This window comes from Prinia subflava, chromosome Z (assembly GCF_021018805.1).
Source record: "Prinia subflava isolate CZ2003 ecotype Zambia chromosome Z, Cam_Psub_1.2, whole genome shotgun sequence".
NCBI classification, from domain to species: Eukaryota; Metazoa; Chordata; class Aves; order Passeriformes; family Cisticolidae; genus Prinia; species Prinia subflava.
The window spans coordinates 43,832,727-43,853,687 of NC_086283.1; the positions used below are offsets into that span (position 1 = coordinate 43,832,727).

Below are 20,961 nucleotides of genomic sequence, written 5' to 3' on the forward strand. Positions count from 1 at the left end.
AAAGAATTACCTAGATTTAGAACAAAAATTAAGTCTCTAAACAAATGGAAGATGAAAGCCTTATTTATTGACACAATTGCAATTTACTGTCCAGAGTTTCCTAGAAGGTCATTCTACCTTTTAACTTTGCTAACTTTTAAGTCATGTTGCATTTACTCCCTGTCATCAGAACACTCATTTGAATCCTGACAAATTTAATTAAACATTGAAAAAAGGACTTTTGAAAATTGAAAAATTATACTCTTTGACTTATATAGTTGGTATAATTGTACTAACTGCAGTGGTGTTAAACAACCTGACAGATTAGTGACCAGTCCAGGGTAACAAGCTAACAATAGTGCAGGAAGAGCAGTAGTTTAAAGTTTGAATATTTGTAACGACTTCACTTACTGTATTAGCCACTTGCTATTTCAGGCCAATTACATGTTAAAACCTGGAATATTTGCAAGACTAAAAATTAAACCATTTTAATACTAGTGATTCTTAAACAGTTAAATTAATTTAACAGCAGAGTCTTGTCTAAAGAAAATTGAGAATTTTTTCAATTCAATACAGTAAAGATTTTTACAAAGGGGATTTTTTTTATTAAATCAAGACAACTTTACTTCTTCTCCTGAGGAGGAAAATTCTCTTATGGAAGATTTTGTTTTAAATATGAAAATACTTCCCTAAAAAGGAATAAAATATATGCTTAAAGATTTTATTGCTACAGAAGTTCTTTTAGCCAAAAGATAGTACTGACAGCTTCTGCAGGTCAGGAATTCTGTAGTTAAAGGTATTACAAACATAAAAAACCACCCCCAAAAATGCTAATTAAGAAAATGTCGTTTTTCTTTTTTCCTGTATCTCAAAATTGTACCATTTAAAAGTTCATTTATTAATTAGTTCATCATCAACAAATTCTCCTCAAATGAATATAAGGCTACTGATATATCTAAGAAAATACTCTCTGTAGTTAGAATTTGTGCTACAAGGTATGTCAAACTAAGCCATTTATTCAGCTCATTGACATTCCCTCCTCTGGATCAGTGAAAATAGAAGTTTTCTTCTTTGCCTTGTACACACCATGTTTTTTTGTCTAAACTGAACAAACTGCTTTGCAGAAACTCTATCCATGTCACTTTTCTGAACATATAATTCCAGTGAGGTTTATGGAATTATTTATGATTTACACATATGTCAGGCACACAGTAACACTCCACCTGTTTTTTTGCCCCTATGCCAATAATTTGACAGGCTCTTATTTAACTGGATCACATAATGTAATATTTGAAAGTTTTCATCCTTGGTCTTCTCTTAAATACAAACCCAGGATTTTGGTGAGCTTGTAACAATTTTTGTGACACTGTAACAGAACCTCGTATAAGCAGCAACAATACATGTTAACATGTACTGTGAACATTACGAACAGAAATAAAAATCAAATGGTTGATGGATGATACATATATGTGTACAAAAGTACTTGGAAACATCAATCTGGGTGGTTGCAACATAAAAGCTGGCATGTGTGGCTACAGCTTATGAATACAGATGGCTTTCATGCATACATATCAGCTTCTTTTATGAGATACTCATCACATGCTGCATTATCTGGCTTTCCACATTAGCAAGTCAGGCTAAGGACAATCAATATCACAGAGACCAAAATGCAAGTAAAACAAACACAGTAATTCCATGGTTTCCTGCTGTCATAGAAACCTGAAGGGAATAAATTCTATTTCTAGCACAATAAAACAGCCTGTACAAGAATATTCGGAGAGCCAAGCCCAATGTGAAATCAATACGCAGAAAATTTTACTTCTGCAGAATTTTTTAGGATTACCTATCACTCTTTCTTAATGATAGAAAAATATCTGATAGAATTACTGCAATAAATTTTATAAAACTGTGTATCTGACAGATCAAGGTAATCAGTAAACTCATAAAATGTATTGATTATTCCAGCAACCATTTTACAGTAGTTACTTGTATTTTATTCTTCACTTCCTGTGACTACTGTATCCTATGTGTACCTTGTTCTAGCATAACTAATATAAAATCATTATGTAAAAGTCTTAAGAGTAGAAAATAATACTGTACTGTTCAGAAAGTACTGGTTTTGTGCCATCAGCACACATTCTTCCTTCACACATGGAGGGGGAAAGAACCCCAGTGAAATACCTCTAAATTAGAGGCAGAACATTTCAATAATTAGGAAGAACGTCACGTAAAATACTGCCAAGCCTTCCCCGAAATTCCCTTCAGATTTTGCTAATGTGGATCACAGCTCTCACATTGCATTTCATTGTATAAAATTAACCCCAACCCACCTCCTTTATGTTCTTTTTCCCAGCTTCCCTCACCATGCTTAGATTGTTGTAAAGAGAAATGTCTGTTCTCTGGTGGTCTCAAGGTAGACTCTAGTCTGTGAAATTTCTGAATTCTGTCTTTGACAAGAATAGTATTGTCCCTTTCATCACGATTTGAGATCTCTCTGGCAAGGTCCTTCTTTTGGACAACATTAGCAATCTCTGCTACAAGATCCGATTCTGCTTTTTCTGTAGGGTTATGCTTATGCACATGCACAATACCTTCCCTTTCTCCTAGCAGCTTAGAAAGGAGTGAATAGAAATCACCTGTACAGAAAAAAGATAAGAGTAAAGGAGAAAATAAACCCATCATAACAGATCGAGTAGTTTTAGAAGGCTTCAGCATGGTAAAATATAACAAAGTTATTCAAACAGTTATTGACAAAACTGGCAAAGAGGAACTGTTTCAGCCTCGGGAACTGAAGGAGCCAGGTTTCTAGTATGAAAAGACACAGTCAAATCATTACTGACTTTAAATTACATATAGATGTCCACTTTTACCTGACACTCTGGCATCAAAAAATCATCACTTCTGGAGAGACATTCTTGGGAACAAGGAACAAGAGAAAAAGAGAAAGGGAAAATGAAAACAAAAGGGAAAGGAAAAAGTGTGGACATTTCAATAAAAGAATATTTATGATGGAAATATCTGGATTTGTCAGGCTACTGCAGAGTTATCATATTTTCACAAAACAAAGAGGGACAATTTCTGTAGTTTTATCGAATTTTTCACTTACAAAGACAGTAATAGTCTAATACATGATAACAGTCCAATAATACATGATACTTTTAAAAACATATTTCTTTGTCATTGCATAAGAAGCTTAAGCTGTAAAAAAACCAAATTTCCCATTTGCAAACAGATTCCATAACACCCACTGTAGAAAAAAGATATGGTCCATTCAATCTGCTTTTATTTATTCAGTCTGGGTTCTACTCCTTCTTTTACTCCAAACAGTAACACACTCTTTAGTCATGATATCATCTGGCAGTGAAGGGAGAACTATATTCTCAATGTGCTTGTTAGCAATGCAGTTATCACTGTGACTTTCTTAGGCATTCAACAAACACTTCAGTACATTCCAGAACAATAGCTCAAAGCCAAAAAAAATGTGAAAAGAGAATTTATTAACCAAGTATCTTGGTGGCCTGAAACTATTATCAGTTCTATCAAATATAATTGCATCATTTAAGTGGAAAGAGATAGTCAATATGCTTTAAAAGTTACTGCAAGTAGGTATCCTTTTATTTCAAACACAAATAAGTTGTAATTAAAAAAACTGTATTATTTTATGACAGGCTATATGGGACATTTTTTAGAAAAGTGAAACTACAAATAATGAAGCTTCCACACAAATCAAAAAAATAAACAAGGAAACAAACACGACCCCACCCCTGCAACAAACAAAAAATCAAAATGCCAAAAACCCCATTCAGAACTAGAAATCATCACTTGCAGCCTGGGACAGAGGAAATTAAGTCTTTTGAAAATTATCCTTAGAGGATCTGTCATGTTATTAAACAGTCCCTGTTCAATGATTTTGAGTAGGATTGTCTTCCTTGCCCTTGGAAATGAAATGTCCCAGATGACACACTCTGTCAGAAAATAATTACTGAAGTAACAGGAGCAATTTCAATGAAATTAACAAAGCAAATTAGAGAAGAGACAAAATCATTAGGCTATATAACAAATAGAATTACTTGCTTCAAATGCAATTCTTAAAGCTAGAGCACTCCATTATTTTAATATTGTCATTTAACGAATCCAAGTATGGATTCAAAACAAATCCAAATATTCTAAAAGTGTATCACAGGAGTTTTGGATACAAACCATATCTATACTGAGAAAGATTTTTAATTATTAAAGCAGCCATCAACTCGTGCTGATGCAGAAACACAGCTGAAATTTCCTTTACTAAGGAAACATTTGGTATTAAAATACTCTCCACTGGTGTTTTTCTTCCCCAACACTTTAACAATTAAATGAATGTTACACAAAACAAATGTTTTGGTATTATCTGTGGCTGGAGACCTATATGGCCTACATGCTGTTACTTTCAGTGAGAGGTCTGAGTGGTAAAAGCACTGCTCTCCCTAATGTAACTGTGAGAAGTCTCCCTAAGCAAACAAGCCTGATGCTGTTTTAAACTGCAGGCTTTTTTAAAGCAAGTTTAATGATTCTTGCACAGTTCACTCTCTCCTAGCTCTGTATCAACTGTCTAATCAACTGATGTCTAATTATCAGCTGCAAAAGGACAACAACATTGTACAGTTTTTACAAAGGTTTCAGAACTCTAACAGCTCGTATGCTCATTCTACTTGAGAGAACAAGTTTGACAGCTTCATGCTCCAGACAAAAGCACTGCATTCTATTTCTGGTGAGCAAGTGTTGTCCAAGAATAATTAACCCAGTCTCTAAAATAGATACTGCTTGTTGATTGAAAAAATAAATTAAAAAAAAAAAAACCAACAAAAAAGTTCATTTGTTTACCTGTCTGATATTAGCTTCTTCAAAAGATAGGGCTCAATAGAGGACAAGAAGAAAAGAAAGCAGGAGAATTCCACTTCAAAACACAAAATGCCCAGGGAATAATTTTTAGGACAGGATGCCTTCGTAACAAAACTCCAGTGGTCTTTAGGGAAGCTAAAGACCTACAGCTAAAGCTCCTACAGCTGAGCCAATGACCATAAGATATATGAGGAACCTTCGAACACTGGTGTATAGAGTAGGGCAGTTTGAGTACTATAGCCACTATCCGTGGATGAGGTATTTTCCAAGCTGAGCTTGTCCTGTTAAAGCTTTCATTGAGCAGGGGCTTTGTAACGACAGCAGTTAAAAATATTTAGGAACTGTCTGAATGTATGGAAAAGGGTGTGCATCAGAGAACAGTAGTGGTCAGAAGTGGAGCTGCCCTGAAACTGTGATCCTTTCCTTAAGTGAATGTGTTTTTGAAAATGAATATGGAATCTCCACACACAAAGTTCAAAAAACATCTAGAAGTCTACATATGTGACCAATATCTCTGTACTTCTGGCACAAACACTAGGCTGAAGTCTCCTGTCAATGTCCTGGCATTTTGACAGGTCTCAGAGTATTTACAAGGCACAGAAGACATGGAAATGAAGAATTTAAGTTTCCTGACAACCCACTGTCTGCAACCCTACCCTAAATTCCACAAACTGAATGTGCATCTAGTTTTTTTTCAGCTTTGCTTATGATGTTCAGGCAGATTCCAATAATTTGTAAGCAGTGTAATTTTAAGAAATAGTTCAGAATTTGCTAGAGATAAATAGCAAAAGAGCAGACTCATGTTGATTTTGAGTAGAAGTTTCTCTGTGCAAAGCAATATCCATCAAACATCAAAGCATGATGTTGTGTTGCTGCTCTGCACTAGTCTTGTACCAGCTGGAACAGTTGAATGTGTTGTTTGCCTGAAGATACTCAGTAGGAAAGGAACAATGCCAGGTCTTGTTTGTGATGAGACAGCCTGGCCTTTAGAATGCCTGAGTATGACTAGATGAAGACATGCGTGAATCAACAACTTGATCTTACTGAAGAAACTGAAATGTAGCAGTCTCTGGGAAGTTGCTTGATTAGGCCATTTCCAGAGAAAATACTTGTATTTCTTATGTGCAAGCTATCAGCATAATTTCCTTTATTGAAAAGATAATTGGCTACAAACACCTGCAGTTTATTCTTTCTGTGATAGCTGTCACAACCAACATCTCAAAAATGAAACAATGCACAAACATATTCCAGTAAGTCTAAACTTCCTGTGGTGGTTCTACTATTGGAACTCTTTTATGAAACAATGTTTTGGTATACTTTCATACAAATAAAGTAGTAACACTGGCAATTTCATTGCAAAACATGAGTTTAACTTCATCTGATTTAATAAAAGGTCAGATAAGGGTTGATAAAGCAGTGTACACATGTAATGTTCTCTGTCATGTGGTTTTGTTTTAGGTAGCCCTGTGAGGAGCAGGGAGATGGTCTTAATGATCCTTATGGGTTTCTTGTAACTCTAGATATTCTATGATTCTATTTCTAACACCAGCCCTTTTTTCTTCCAGCACTAGTTCCCCAATTTGCAGTGAGCAATTGCTGTCTATAATCCTTCAGCAGCACACTATGGTGCTGTCAGAAGCACAAATTTGCAGTTTAGATGGAAGTATCTAGCCATGGTACTTGCAGGATCAAGCTAGATAGATCCGAAGTTCAGCCATGCTAAGCCTGTCCAGAGAGCCCTGAATGTGTACCTGTTACGAGAGATAGGTGAAATCTCATTTTGCTACATTTTAGAAAAAAAGATAAGGCATCCTGGTGGTGTCTGAGAATTTTCATGTCCAGAATCTATATTTTTGTCCTATCTGCACAGTTTCACTGTGATGGTTCAGAGAGGCTTCTTCAGTCCATCACTGCCATTTTAGACTTCATGTTCTTCTTTCCAAACTCATTTCTTGGTCCTATCATAAAAGGACCAAGAAACAAGTTTTCACAGTTGACTTTGAGCTCCCCGATTATGTCTGAATATAATGGGGTATATTCTGAGATTGTATGTTTCTGTCTTAGCATGACGTGCTTCTGTTTAGTGGCTTCAGCTGGTAGAAGTGTTCAGGGGTTCTGTCCCCTTCCTAAAAAATGAAATCATGGTCAAATTATATGGGTCCAACTATGACTTACCTATGACATACATAAGATAACACTGATGAGAGAATAGAATAGGAGAAAGACATGGAATGACATTACATAAGTGAACAAAATCTAATGCCTGTTTCAAGTGATACTTAACAGTGTTTGACATAATAGGCCAAAAAAACTTCCAAAATTTCTTCTAGTCTGCCGTTAGTTTTCATGCAAGTCACGATTTAATCTGTTGCTTTGATGAAAGCATTGGAATGGTTCCTAAGAACCAAAAAGCATTAAGTAAGGCTGTTTTCTTTTTGAAGGGATTTGAAGGGCTGGGAGGCATAGATATGAAGAAATGAAAAGAGTTAAGCTGCTCTAGAGCTTCTTGGCCACCCTCACTGCCATACAGTGGTGTGCATTTACAGCATAGACAAACTGACATATTTGAAGAACACCAGGAATTGCATCTGTTCTCAAGGCATCTCTAAGCAGCTTACAGAGCCAAAAAAAGAATGGAAGAAAAAGCAAAAAAAAAAATTCTCTTTTTAATTCTATGTTTGCATGTCCCTAAGAAGGGTTTTTACTACTATCACAGTGTAAATACATTTTGGTTTTCAGTCACCCTTTCTTTTTCAGTCAAAATGCTTTAATGTAGAAATGTTTTGAAAGCCCAAGCATATTTTTTTAAAAAATCAGTAGCTTACAGGAGTTTGTAAATAAGAAAGCTAAGTGAAAGTATGAAGGAAGATGAAGGATGTTCACTGAATGTTACGTTTTATAGACGTGTTCCTCATCAACAAATCAAAACCAGACACTCAAAACCATGACTGCTCAGAGCCACCCAACTGCCCTGTTCTTTTCTCTCCTTCCTGATCGGTAATAATTTCCTGACAAGAAACAATCATTTTGTTATAATAGAATATATTTATTAGCTACTTTTAGATGACTAGCAGTAAAGACAACGGTTTCACTACACAGCACTTCACTTTGCTCATTTGGATATACTACAGACATTTGAATTCCAGAAAAGGGTTCACCAGCTCCATCTCAAATTTCTATTTCATGCAGTATGGATTCTGAAATACATTTAGTCTCACAAAATTATGTAAGTGAGAATATGTTTATTACAGAGGAGTTCTACTATCTCCAATTTATTTTTAAAGTATCATCATGCTTTATTTAAAAAAGAGACAGCAAAATTATAAATAATAACAATAATAACTTGAGTTTGGTTTAGATTTGTGATATAACTTAATTTCACAGAACTCTTCCTGTACTAATACAATGTACTATACTTTCAATTTCTTCAGATACACTGCTGATATTATAAGCAGGTTTTGTAGTTGTTTATTGATAAGCAGCCTTTTAGAAAACACTTAGGAAATGTCCCTCTGCAATTTTAAGAGACAGAGAACATAAATCAAGGTCAGACAGTGAATACTGAAACATTCAACTTAAAATGGCTTCTTTCCATGCTTGTTATACTCCTTTCCTGCTTAGATATGCAACTTATACCAATTGCCTTTTTTATTTTTCTGCTTAGATCTGATGCTCTTTTTTTACCATGCTGAAGATGCTTTTGTAAAGATTATGAATAACTTTATCTCACCCAAATCAAAGGCTCATCTTTTATTTACAGTTTCGAGGTGGACAGCAAGCAAATCCTCTGCTATGCTGAAATTATAATTTCCTAGCAGTATATATCACTCTTAGTATCTTTTAGTAGCATTTTCTTCCAAAGTTTAATCCAGTCAATTTTATCTTACTTTTCTACTCTCTTTAGGAGATCTCATACAATCTGAGCCCTAAACATGTTGTCAAAGCCTGAAAACATCTGAATATTTTCTTGTACATCTGGCCTTAATCTAAAAATGTCTCAAACACTTCATTATATGCGTCCCACATCAATACTGGAACACAAATTTGTCTTTTGTTTTAAGCCTCTCCTAAGGATCTTTAATCACCTATCAAATCAAGCTCCTCTCTTTTCTTACAGTCCTACACAAACCAGCAAGGGTAGACTAAAAAAACTTTATTTCAGAAGGAAATATAACCCATGCTGGCAGAAAAATACATCATGTTATTGTTTGATGCTGCTTCCATGGATTTGCCATGTAACACTATCACAAAAACACACTATAGAAAAACTAAAGACCTGCCTGCAGGGTGATTCTTCTTTCCTCTTCCTTTCAACACCTGTCCCACAAGATATTGCAGGCTTTCCTTCACATTTCAACCTCTCTTTTTATTTTCCCCTTAAGGAAAAAAAAGAGAGTTGGGCAGAGAGCAGAGGAGCTGTATCTCCTTCTTTCACTTAAACCAATCAGAGATTTCTATCCCAGATGCAAAAAGACCTCATTCAATGTATTTTTATTGGAACATGCTTTTCTTAGAAATGCAGAAGTTTACAGAAAATACGCACTTCAACACAGACATTTCAGCTTCCCAATTCACAGAATCAGCTACAACCTAGCAAAATATTTCCAGCTGTCTAACAAATATAATGTGCAAAATACTTATCTCGGTGTGTGCGTGCGTGTGTGTGCAGTCAATGCAAGAATACGATACCACTGAAAATAATTAAAAGATGGGGCAGGCATCCAGCAGGTGATAATTAGGAGATTTATTCAGACCCCATTTTGTATAGATCATGGTGTTAAATTTTTTTACAAAGAAATTTCTCCCTACAGTCAATGGGCCATCATAATATATATGTATATTTAAACTTACTCAAAGATTCCCTTTCTAAGAACTCCTGAACAAATATTTTAACTGAGCAGAAAGACTTCTCCTAACACTTTTATTCCATAATCTCTGCTTATAAAATACATGCTTGCATTAAAGTACTTCAGCCTGTACTGTGAAATTAGGGTCCATAATTACTCTTACTTTGCTAGACAAAAAAATGGTCATTTATTTTGCATGTCCACCTAGAAGCATCTCAGAGTGTGAATTTACAGCGTACTTTATATCATATTCCACACCTTACATTCAAGCCACATTTACAGTCAGTTGCATCAGCAGCTGTGTATATGCAGACTTAGTTTCATTTTTTTCTTCATATATCCTCAAAGACTGGCAAACAGATCTTGACATCAGGCTACCTAGCTACCTAGAACCACTCTGCAACTCCCGTAAGAGTCTAGAGAAAAACACACTATAATCAGAGAGCATCAAATTGCCTTAGACTACATAGCCATATTATTTTCTTTCTGTTGCCTACTATTTCTCTCACTATACACATTTTAATCTCTAAAACAACAAGGCAGAATTTCAATTAGATGTTTTCTGTGCAACCTATCTCACCACTAGGTCAGTAATTGTAATGACTGCAAATGTGAAGCTCAGCTTTATAGACGCTAACATCTGAATGCTTGACTGAAATTGCAATATTACTTTAAACATAGGAGGTTTAATGGGATTTCAGTTAACACATTCAGCTGTGAAAAGGGACCTCACATGAATCTATCTGGGACATTGCAAAAGAAAGATCTTATGTTCGTTTATACTGAACTTTCCCATTTGAACTCCTGAATAACTTAGTCTCATGCCAACAAAGACATAATCGGGGTAAGGGGAAAAATCCCACTGTATTCGTAGCACTCAACACCAGTGCTGAGAGCAACTGCAACTTTCACACACTTCAGATTCCATCATCAGAAGCAAAATACATGTTACTTTTTTCCTACTAACTCCTAAATTCTCTAAGCCAGGCAGAAATAAAAATGTACTTTTGTAAATGTCATGGCTAAAATAATACCAGAAGTACAATGAAAATCTCAACTAATTTCTCTCTCATATATGTGTATGTGACATACAGATGTGTACACATATGCCGTACTAAAACAAAACTCAAAATATTTTTTTGTTTATATGCTGCTAGTGAATTTTCAGCTTAAGCCAACCTCAAATTTTGCTTTAAACCATTTAAACATAATTATATTTATGTTTAATGTATGAAACATACATTATAATAACATAATCAAATAATTGTATTAATTTCATAGTAAAAATTTTGCCCCTTCTGTTTATTATGCCTAATATACACAAAATGAGATATTAAATCATGAGCCAGTCAAAACATTAAATACTGGACATCTTATTAACCATCACCTGTCTTACACTGTCCTTGTTTTTAAGAAATTACTCCAGCTACTGTTTTTATGCAGAAGTTTCTAAAGCTTTCAGGTATACCATCAGCAAACCTTCTCTGTAGTAAAGGCTATTTCACTGCTTGTATATGAAACAAACCTGCACTACATTACAGTGTACTATGCCAAAGGAAACCGATAAACAAGCAGAATGAAACAAATTCAGGTAGTTTTTCAATACGTAAAGACATGGCAGAGACCATGAATGTTCACAAATAAATGCTTTTTGCTCAATTACTGAGTATTGCTCTGTTATTGAGTACAATTTAATTAAACTTCTATTGATGAGCAAAAAATATACATACATATTATTTGTTTTATTAGGGACTTGATGTTTAAGCAGGAACAGGAAACTTTCCAATACACCAAACATGTAAATCAACTGCATTTCCTACAATAATTCACTTCCTTTGAACAGTTTATCCTCACTCCTGTTTCATAAACTATATCATGAGGTCAGTTTCATTAAGATAAGTTCAGTTCAATTTTAACACAGCAGAGATTTATTTGGCTGTGTCTTCATGTAAAGTGCTGGTTCACTTTGTGATGGTTACTGCTTATTTCTATATATTTGCATTGTTTATTGTGCCTCCAATGAGTGAAGATGATGAAATTGAAAATTTAATTTAAAAGCAATGATAACATGGGGATGTACCAATATAATAAACATATAGTTTGTGACAGGAGGTACCTTTATGCCCAGGCAAACTTGATGTACACGTTTTTTATACGCAGATACTTTCATATGGCAGATTTTTTTGGTTTTCCCTTTTGAGGCAAATCCTTAGATTTAAGAGTACTGACATAAAAATTGTCTCTGGCCACATATCTTAACCTCCAGGTTAGAAAGTACCTCTGATCCCTTTTCTCTGGTTCCAGAATTATGAGCCAAACATGGTTAAGGGATAAAAGGGTTATTTTGGTTATTTAATAAGGATCCTTAGTGCAACACTTTGTCAAGGTGGAATACGCCAAAATGCATTCACATGGTATACTGCATATATAATTTTACAGACTTTGTAGGTTAGTATATTTGACAATGACTCCTGAATGAGAAGTTTAAATGAATGGCATGACATTTCTTTATTTTAAAGTGTTCTTCTCTAGATGGGGATTGAGCCTAGTTTATGAAGTATGTTCTAGAGAGGGCTTTGGCTTCCCAAGATAATGTAAGGCTTTTTGACCCCCAGCTGTCAGGTCTTGAGGGTGTTTGGGGTTTTTGCCTAGCAGAATATCAGGACTATGCCAAGATAGCAGGCTTAATTAATTATAAGTATGTATGCTAAGAATACTGAGAATACACAGAAGGTATTAAAAAAAAAAGGCAAAAAATCATCATGGCATCACCTCCATGGCAGCACAACAATTTAACAACTATTTCAGTGTTTACTGAAGTAATAGTGAAATAACAATGTTTATTTCAGTTGCCTGAAACTAAGGACAGGGGAACAAACGGCTAAAACATAATAAATCACAGAGAAATAAACTCATGCAAGATAAAACACAGAGATATTGGAAAATTGTTGATGTACTTTCTTCAGAGCAAATCAAAGACTGAATTTACTGAGCAACAGCTCAGCAGCAACAGAACTAATCAAAGACTCAGTTCTTGTGTCTCTGTGCTTTGTAGATAAGGTTATCATACAGACTGTATCATGCCAGACCATAAAGGGAAAGAGTTATGTCTTTTACCTCTATGAAAGGATGTACTTGTATAATAACCTCAACCCCAGTAGATGTATGTATGTGCTTCCGTGTAGGGTCCACTGCCTCCTCCCTCCAAACTGTAGAATTTTCCTGTCATTAATTTGGTTCCAACTGGCTAACTCACTGAAGTTACTTGAGGAGATGGATGAATTGGCAACACCATTACTTAAAACTGACTTGCCCCACAAAAATGGACTCCAGTTTCTATGTAATTTTTACAGGCACATTTTGCAGACCATTTTCAGCTCCTGGTTTCCCCAGTATAGCTGGGGAGCACTTGCAGAACCAAAACCTCATTTCCAAGCCAGCCACTCAACTTTCCCTCCTTGGAGACAAAAACAAAACCAAACCTGAAGGGGTTTTTCCTGTTGTTTTGCTTACTCAGACATAAATCAACTTAAGTTAGAGCTGTATCAATAAAAAATTGAAGACAGGCTCCTGTAAATGATGGGAGAATTTATCTTGATCTAACCATTAGGAACCAAATTAAATTCACAGTAACTACTGTGTATTGGTATTTCACATCATGAACCCAAGTAATTTCAAATGAACAAAACAATTTTGTGTTTCCATAGAAACAGGTTAGATGAGATGTATATTAAATAGTGCTCTCAGCAAACCAGACTGCATTGCAGAAATGTCTTCAAAATACATTTCAAAGACAAATGAAAAAGATTTTAACACCAGGACCTTTTTCAACACTTTTTTCAAACACTAATGTATTCAATAAAACATACTCATAACAAGAACCTTGATCAAATGCTAATGCATTTACTGGTAACATAAGGGTAAAGCAGATTGTCAACATGAATTTTGACATAAATTTGTAAGCATATAGCTCATTTTGCTCTGAAACAGGATTAAAGATTTGAATTGCTTTTATTTCGTAAAAAATACATCTTGAATAGACTAGGATAAATATCAGATATGCCACTGTAAATATTGTTTCTAATAGTTCAAAGTTCTCTCATTCAAGACAGTTTCACCCTCTAGAAGCTAGTTTTATGTAACTAAAACTTAATTATTTGAGTTAACTCTTAGAAATGGCAGAGTACATAGAAAATCTAACCCCTTAGGGAAATGTTACCAAAAATTCTAAACATTGGCCAATCTTTGCTCTTCTTACAGGCAAAAGGAAATTTGCTTTAATGTAGTCCTTGAACCTCAACATTGTTCAATGGAAACTGTATGAACCTGTGGCTGACAAGGTCTTCACCTTAGTCTAAAGAAAAATCCTGATACTGTGGCAATTTTTATCTTACTCACAAGAACTTTGAAGTAGAGTCTAAGATATTTCTGAAACATAAATAATACTGAGTATTTCTAAAATCTTTATAGCAGTCATAGACTTTTTTCCTTCAGTTAACTCCTACACACATTTTTGTGTGAGTTGTAATGTATACATGCACATATACACAAATATAGTGAAAAATAATACAGTTTTATATGCACAGTTGCACCTAACTTCAACTCAATATTTGCATGTACAGCAAATACTGAAACATAAGAACGCTATCCCTAATATGCACATAGATACACACAATACATATAAACTGAGAAATCAATGAAGAGTTAACAGCAAAGTTATATATAGAATACATGCACATACAAATAAATCCCAACATTTATTAACAAATTAAATGAAGAACGAGAGAACATTATGAGATTAAAATGCACTAATAAATTTTACCTACAGGCTAGAGATCAGTGGTAAACTAATTATTTTTATTATTTCTTATATGCAACCGTATTAGTTTTGCAGAACATTGCAAATTGCATTAATTAAAGATAAACAGATAAAAAACTTCAGAATTCATGAAAAACCAGGATATAATTTATCAGTATTTTACATTCATGAGTCCTTTACTTGACATAGAAACGAACAAGTACATACCCTGATCCAAAATCTCTGCCTCTTCCTTTTTAGCCTGCTGCAGCAAATAACTTGCATCATTATCCTTGGTTTCTGAAAAATAGATTTGGGATATGATGTTAGTTAGCCTTTGCATATGGATGGAATTGAGTATCTCCCTACAGTGGAAAAATGCCCTTCGGAAATGGAACATTTGGCGTTCTTATATATAAACAGTAGTTGTATTGAACAACACAGCACTAAAACAACTGGAAAAAAAATAGGACCTGTATTAGATGATAGAAGTAGAAATAAACATAGAAATAAAAAATGTACATAGAAATAAACAAGTGCATACCCTGATCCAAAATCTCTTCCTCTTCTTTTTTGGCCTGCTGCAGCAAAGAACTTGTATCACTATCCTTGATTTCTGAAAAATGGGTTTAGGGTACGATGTTAACCTCTGCATGTGAAGGGAATTACCTCCCTACTGAGGAAAAAATGCCCATCTGAAATGAATACTTGGTATTTTTATCACAGTAGTCAAACCACACAATGGAACAGTAAAAAAGTGAAATAAAAAACTACTACTTGTACTTGCAACCCAGACACATCAGTCAGATTACCTCCGGATAATAGGTAATGCAATTTATATGCCTACAACTGTTCAATGTAAAAACTGATTCCTCCCATAACATGGCAGTGGGATCTAGAAAATTAGGGCAATGTTATGATTCAATTTTGTGGGAAATTGAAGATAAGGTAAACATTAAGAAACTGTTAATATAAAGTTTGGCATAGAAAAAGAAGCCTGTCTTCAGGGCATACAGGTCACACAGCTCTAAAAATAAGTTGGAAATTGGAAGACAACATGAGAAAGAAACAGACAAAAGACTATGGCAGACATTATCACCAAAACCAAAGGTAGAATCCCATGATGCTTTATTAGTTAGAAATCTGAACTTTATGCAGAACTGCATTACCTCTTCATGAAAATTTTGCATACCAAAACAACACAGAGAAATACATCAGTGAGCATAAGATGGATATTTACAAATAAAATGGATTACGATTGTTCTTCACCTTCATGATGTCCATGCATCATCTTCAGCACATCAGACTTGACTGGAATAGGAATATTTGCCTCCTGCGGAATATTTCTGAACATTTCAGGGTTTATGTTCTGTGTGCAGGTCATGTATGAGACAGCATGCTTGGCTTCCATATAATACATAATGTAAAAGTTGCACATTTCATCATTGGCAGTACCCCTACAGAAAAGATGTGGCACTTAGCAAAGAATGAGCTGAACAGCTGTTATTTAATTCATCCAACTTGTTGAACAGGATACTAAAACATTGCAATCAAATGTTTAGATGTCGCAAACTAAACTGCATGTATGCAATACTTGCATGGCAGTGAGTATCAGAAATTTATTTTGGTTTATACTGGAGAAAAGTAGTGTGCACAAAATCCCCACACATCTCAGAAACTCCCGGGAATTTGCTTTAGATTTTACAGAAAATTGCAGTACCTATTTAAGCTGCTCTTCCTTCTCAATTCCTAAGCATACTCCATACAGTTCCCACTGTGTTATCAATGGTGCACATGTTCTGATTAAATATGATAGGACTGTATCATTCATTACATTATTCACTTATTTCTCTACATATCTTGGACAAATGTAATTTGAATTGTTGCAAATAACATACATGTTTCTTCTCAGTGGCTACTTTTTATGACAAATCTTTCCCCTTTCCTCATCAACTGCATTCATTTATTGTCCAATCACACTGGTTCTACTACTGCAATACTACTGCAAATCTTATTTTCGTTACATATTAAGATACTGTAAGTATCTCTTAAAGAGAATATAGCACTGTCATATTGAGAATAACTTGTTTGTAAGCTTCTGTAACAAAACATGAGTGCAAGGGGAATGATAGAACATGCAAAATCTGATAAATTTTGTGCATGTACTTGAAACAGAAGTGGCTCTACTCTACTGCTACATAATCCTGCCTTCAACAGAAAAAACAGCTGGCACATGTAACTGTTTTTTTCTGAAAAATATTACTTTGTGAAGCAGAGTATATATGGCCTCTTTACAACTGTGGTCTGTTTCTTCCTTTTCCATATAGGTTAGTATCCTGACAGTGAATAAGCTAGGACATTTTAACAAAAGTTCATAAAATATAGCAGTTTACGCCAAGATTTTTTTTAATTAGCTTTCACAATTAAACAGCCTACACTCATTAAAAAAATACAGAGGTGGTCTATTAGCTGTTTGCAGAAGACATCAGTGCTGACTTTTCCAGCAGCCTTCTGCAGCCTTCACTTATTCACCATAGCAACAATAATATCACAAGTCACAGAGGAGAAAGGGAAACATGGGAGAAGACACTGTTTCAAAAGGGGAATTGGTTATTTTTCCATGCATTGGAAGTTTGGCACCCCTTGGAGACTGTAAAAATGAGACTCTGACTGGGCAAGCCCTGCCTAAGCTTTCAGAAAGCATTAACTTCACTGTTGGATCTCCAATATCCATCACTATAATTGCTTCCTCTTTAAAACTCCAGTAGAAAACGGGACGTGGAAATTACACAAACTGTGGTTCACCTGACATGCTACTATGCCTAAGCATTCATAGTGGCTTAATTTCAGGTGGTAGTTAAGCACTGCCACCCACTGCCCCCACTCCTGCCCTCCCCAGAGTGGGACAAAGCAAAACTTGTGGTAAAATCTAATAATACTAAGTATTAATAAATAAATAATATTAATACTAAAAATAATAATGATAAGACTAATAAACAATATGGCATGATTAATAAATACACATTCACATATTATAGTGCAAATAAATAACAAGAAATAAAAATATTAAAATAGTAATACTAACAATTACTGTAATGGAAAGGAAAGAGCAACAGTTTCCCCACTGAAATACATAGTACATTGAAATACTAGTACATTGAATACTAGTACATTGAAAGAAAATAACCATTTTCCTAAGACTGTTTCTTAAACTGCAAGAATAATTCAACAAACAGGAACTACTTTTAAAGGAAGTTACATAAACATGACAGAAACTTTTTGAACTTGTGAAAAAAGGTCAGCAGTTAAATTAAGGTTTTATGTTTCTAGTGTCATATTTGTAAAAATCCCCTCTCAATTCATTTTTTTCTAACTGTTACACATCACTATCTTAACTGCCCACTGGAAAATGATACATCCTTGCTGAATCCTTAACCCTCCACTGAGGTGCAATCTTAGGGTGCTCAATTCATAAAAATCTCTTTCCTTGGAATGCTGCAGCACACACTCCCAGGATGGAGAGATTTCCACAAGTTATCTTTGTTTCTCTACATATGTATTAAATTACAATTTAAAGAACCACAGCCAGCTAAGAGAGTATTAATAAAATATGTACCTGTACAGCTGTATTTTACAGCTGTCCACTTGATCTTACAGTAATATGTCTGTCACCTACAGCTGAGTAACATCAGTGACTAACAGTTCAGATTTTCCTATTTTTATTATCCATAATTTCTGGTTCGATTGCTTTTCATAAAAGCCTGTACATTTTTATACTGAAAAAAAAGATTATTGCATTATTAGTCCTGATTTTTGAAGGCTAGATTTTGCAATAGGTCAAAATATCAGAATTTTATAAACTTCTATCAGTTTTCTTTCTGAAACAGTGTAGAGAATTGTGAAGCTTTATTATTTCACTATAAACAGATAATAATGTCACCTGAATAAAAAATACATTTTCTAGAAGTTATATTCTGAATCCTTCTCTAAGAACAAATCAGCCCAACATCCGAGTAAGTTGTTTAGCAGCATTGCTTCACTTCAGAAGTGTTCTGAACACTTCAGCAAAGTGAATATTCACATAAGTAAAATCAATGAACATTGTGTGAAGCTAAATCTTAAGTAGACCAGACAGCATAACAAAACATTCTGGCAGAAATTGTTTCCTAGAATTACCTTGGAAACAGACATGAAACAAAAACATTTCTACATATAACCAATACCCTGGAAAACACAGTTCTGAAATGGAGCAAATAGATAAAATTTACCCTATATGTGTCTCTGTAGTTCTGCCTTCTCCACTGAACACACATCTGGCTGCTAGTATATCATCATAGCTAATGTCTACCGGATATTTCACGGGGTAGAATGCCTGAAAGAGAGGATGATTCACTACAATCAGTGAAAGTTCTTCATATCCTCTGTGTCAATAGACACTGATGAGAAGGACAGTGCTACACATATCTCAAATGACTTTTGCATCATAATCTAATTGTGATAATACTTGGCAATATTCACTTCCAGGAGCACAACAGCACACAACCAGTGGAAACTCCACTCTGCAAATCTGTGGACACGTGATTTGCAATTCAGCTTCTCAGTTTGAAACAAAGAAAATTAAAATTTACATTCAGAACTAAAAAGAACCCAACCAACCTGCGGTAGCTGTGGACTCTGTCTACCAATCAATGTCCATTGACCATTTCTGACTCTGTAACCACTCACCACTTTACCTACAAGATATCAATATACATGAGAAGTGAGATATAAAAAAATACGTTGCAGGGTCAACATTTTTCTGTTAAGTATTTGATGTTCCTACGTCACTCTTACCTAGTCTGTGTGTATGAACTCTGTAGGCAAAAAGGTGCATTGGAGACCTTTTGTAATGACAGGCAATGTCTGCATCAACCACTGTGAAAATATGACAGCAAGGAACATTGATAAACAGATCATTTATCAAACAGAACATAGTTGAATTACTGTACTTCATTCAGCATGGTTTACAAAAAGCATACCTACACTGGACAATAGATGATTTCAAAAGATAATGGATAATATCTTATACTTCTGCAGTGTCCATCTCAAGACATCTGCAAAGAAACACTAATAATAAAAAAGAAAAACTAATAAAATATAGTGCAGGTTACTTGAGAATTAATCAGCTGACATACATATGAAATCTTTCTGGCTGAAAGCCAGAAGAATTTCTTCCAGTGTACACTACTACTATTTAACAAAATGAAGTAATAATTTTACTTACAGAATATGTTGAGGGTTGCTTACCATGAACATAGCTATGGTAAATTACCTACTCAGGGAAAAATTCAGATAAACTGATAATGTTTCTAAACTGATAATGTTTCTAAACTGATACAATTTACAGTGCAGTTATGATTATAAAGGCCCAGACTGAATTTAGGGTTGGACAAGAGACAATGTTTACAGGGGAGTACTTGTGTTATATGCATTAACAGTACCTAAGAAAGAGCCTATACAAAAATCCTGATGCCTTTCTGAGAGGTATCACCACATTTCCAATTTTAACAAATTTCATGCTCCACTTAAGAGCTGTAAATTTGACTGAACATGAGAAGGCAGTTACCAGCAACTACAGAACTGTTTGTCTGGCCTTCTCCCTTACCCTTCCAGTTGAAAAATTACATTCCTACATTGATCAAATATTCCTGGGGGTCGTGGAGGATTAATTTGGTACATTTTTATATTGGAGGGAAGAAGCATTTTTAATTTCAATTCACATTTAAAATGTTTCAAGTTGCTGAATTCAATGAACAGTTGGAGTCAGCTGAGCATTTGACCATCTCATTGTATTTAGGCAGCTAACTGTGAATGGGACAAATGGTGCTCTTGGTTGTCTTCTAAAAATTTTGGTATAGCAGAATACAGTCAGTGTCCAACTTCCTTAAAACAGAACATCCTATGCTAGCCAAAGAAAGGATCTGGGGAGTTTCCAAGCTGAGTTTTAGATAAAATTCAGGATTCTGAACAGAAACAGTTTGGAAACTTTCTATTACAGGGGGTTTTTTCAGCATTTTGACCTTTTAACCAACTAGGAACAAAGGAAGAAAATCTTAAATAGCAGCTCCTTACTGGTAGAAATTCATATTTTAAAACAGAAGTCTTAGTAGAATCACGATTATCATGAATGACAAATTAAGACAAAGAAGAGTCCAAAAGAATTCATGGCTTTTTAGAGGGGAAAGGATGAATTAAAAAAGAGGCAGGGCATTTTTTGTGAAATATTAGATGAAAATAAAGAAACATTCATTATTATTTGTATACTTTGTGTTTATACAACATTGACTGCCTTTATGGATGTAGTCATAGGAAAATAGGATATAATCTTAGAAGTAACTATTTTTTTCATTTGTTCCATGAATCAAATAATTAATTTGTCCATCTACTTATCAGTAAGCCTCTGTCAAATTTTCTTCTACA

The 20,961-nt window shown here is 34.7% G+C and overlaps 1 protein-coding gene across 8 annotated transcripts in view; it reads right to left on the reverse strand.

Moving 5' to 3' along the window:
* The window catches only part of PAM (peptidylglycine alpha-amidating monooxygenase), a 125,895-nt gene that overhangs the window by 20,834 nt on the left and 84,100 nt on the right, over positions 1 to 20,961 (reverse strand). For 5 of the 8 annotated variants that reach the window (XM_063421672.1, XM_063421673.1, XM_063421669.1 and 2 more), the window contains exons 10-16: positions 19,336 to 19,416; positions 19,159 to 19,235; positions 18,771 to 18,874; positions 15,772 to 15,959; positions 15,047 to 15,118; positions 14,731 to 14,802; positions 2,310 to 2,615 (exon numbers count right to left, since the gene is read on the reverse strand). In XM_063421672.1, coding sequence (XP_063277742.1) covers positions 2,310 to 2,615; positions 14,731 to 14,802; positions 15,047 to 15,118; positions 15,772 to 15,959; positions 18,771 to 18,874; positions 19,159 to 19,235; positions 19,336 to 19,416 — 900 coding nt within the window. The remainder of the gene's footprint in view (positions 1 to 2,309; positions 2,616 to 14,730; positions 14,803 to 15,046; positions 15,119 to 15,771; positions 15,960 to 18,770; positions 18,875 to 19,158; positions 19,236 to 19,335; positions 19,417 to 20,961) is intronic. The other 3 variants (XM_063421674.1, XM_063421675.1, XM_063421676.1) reach the window with 3 other exon arrangements.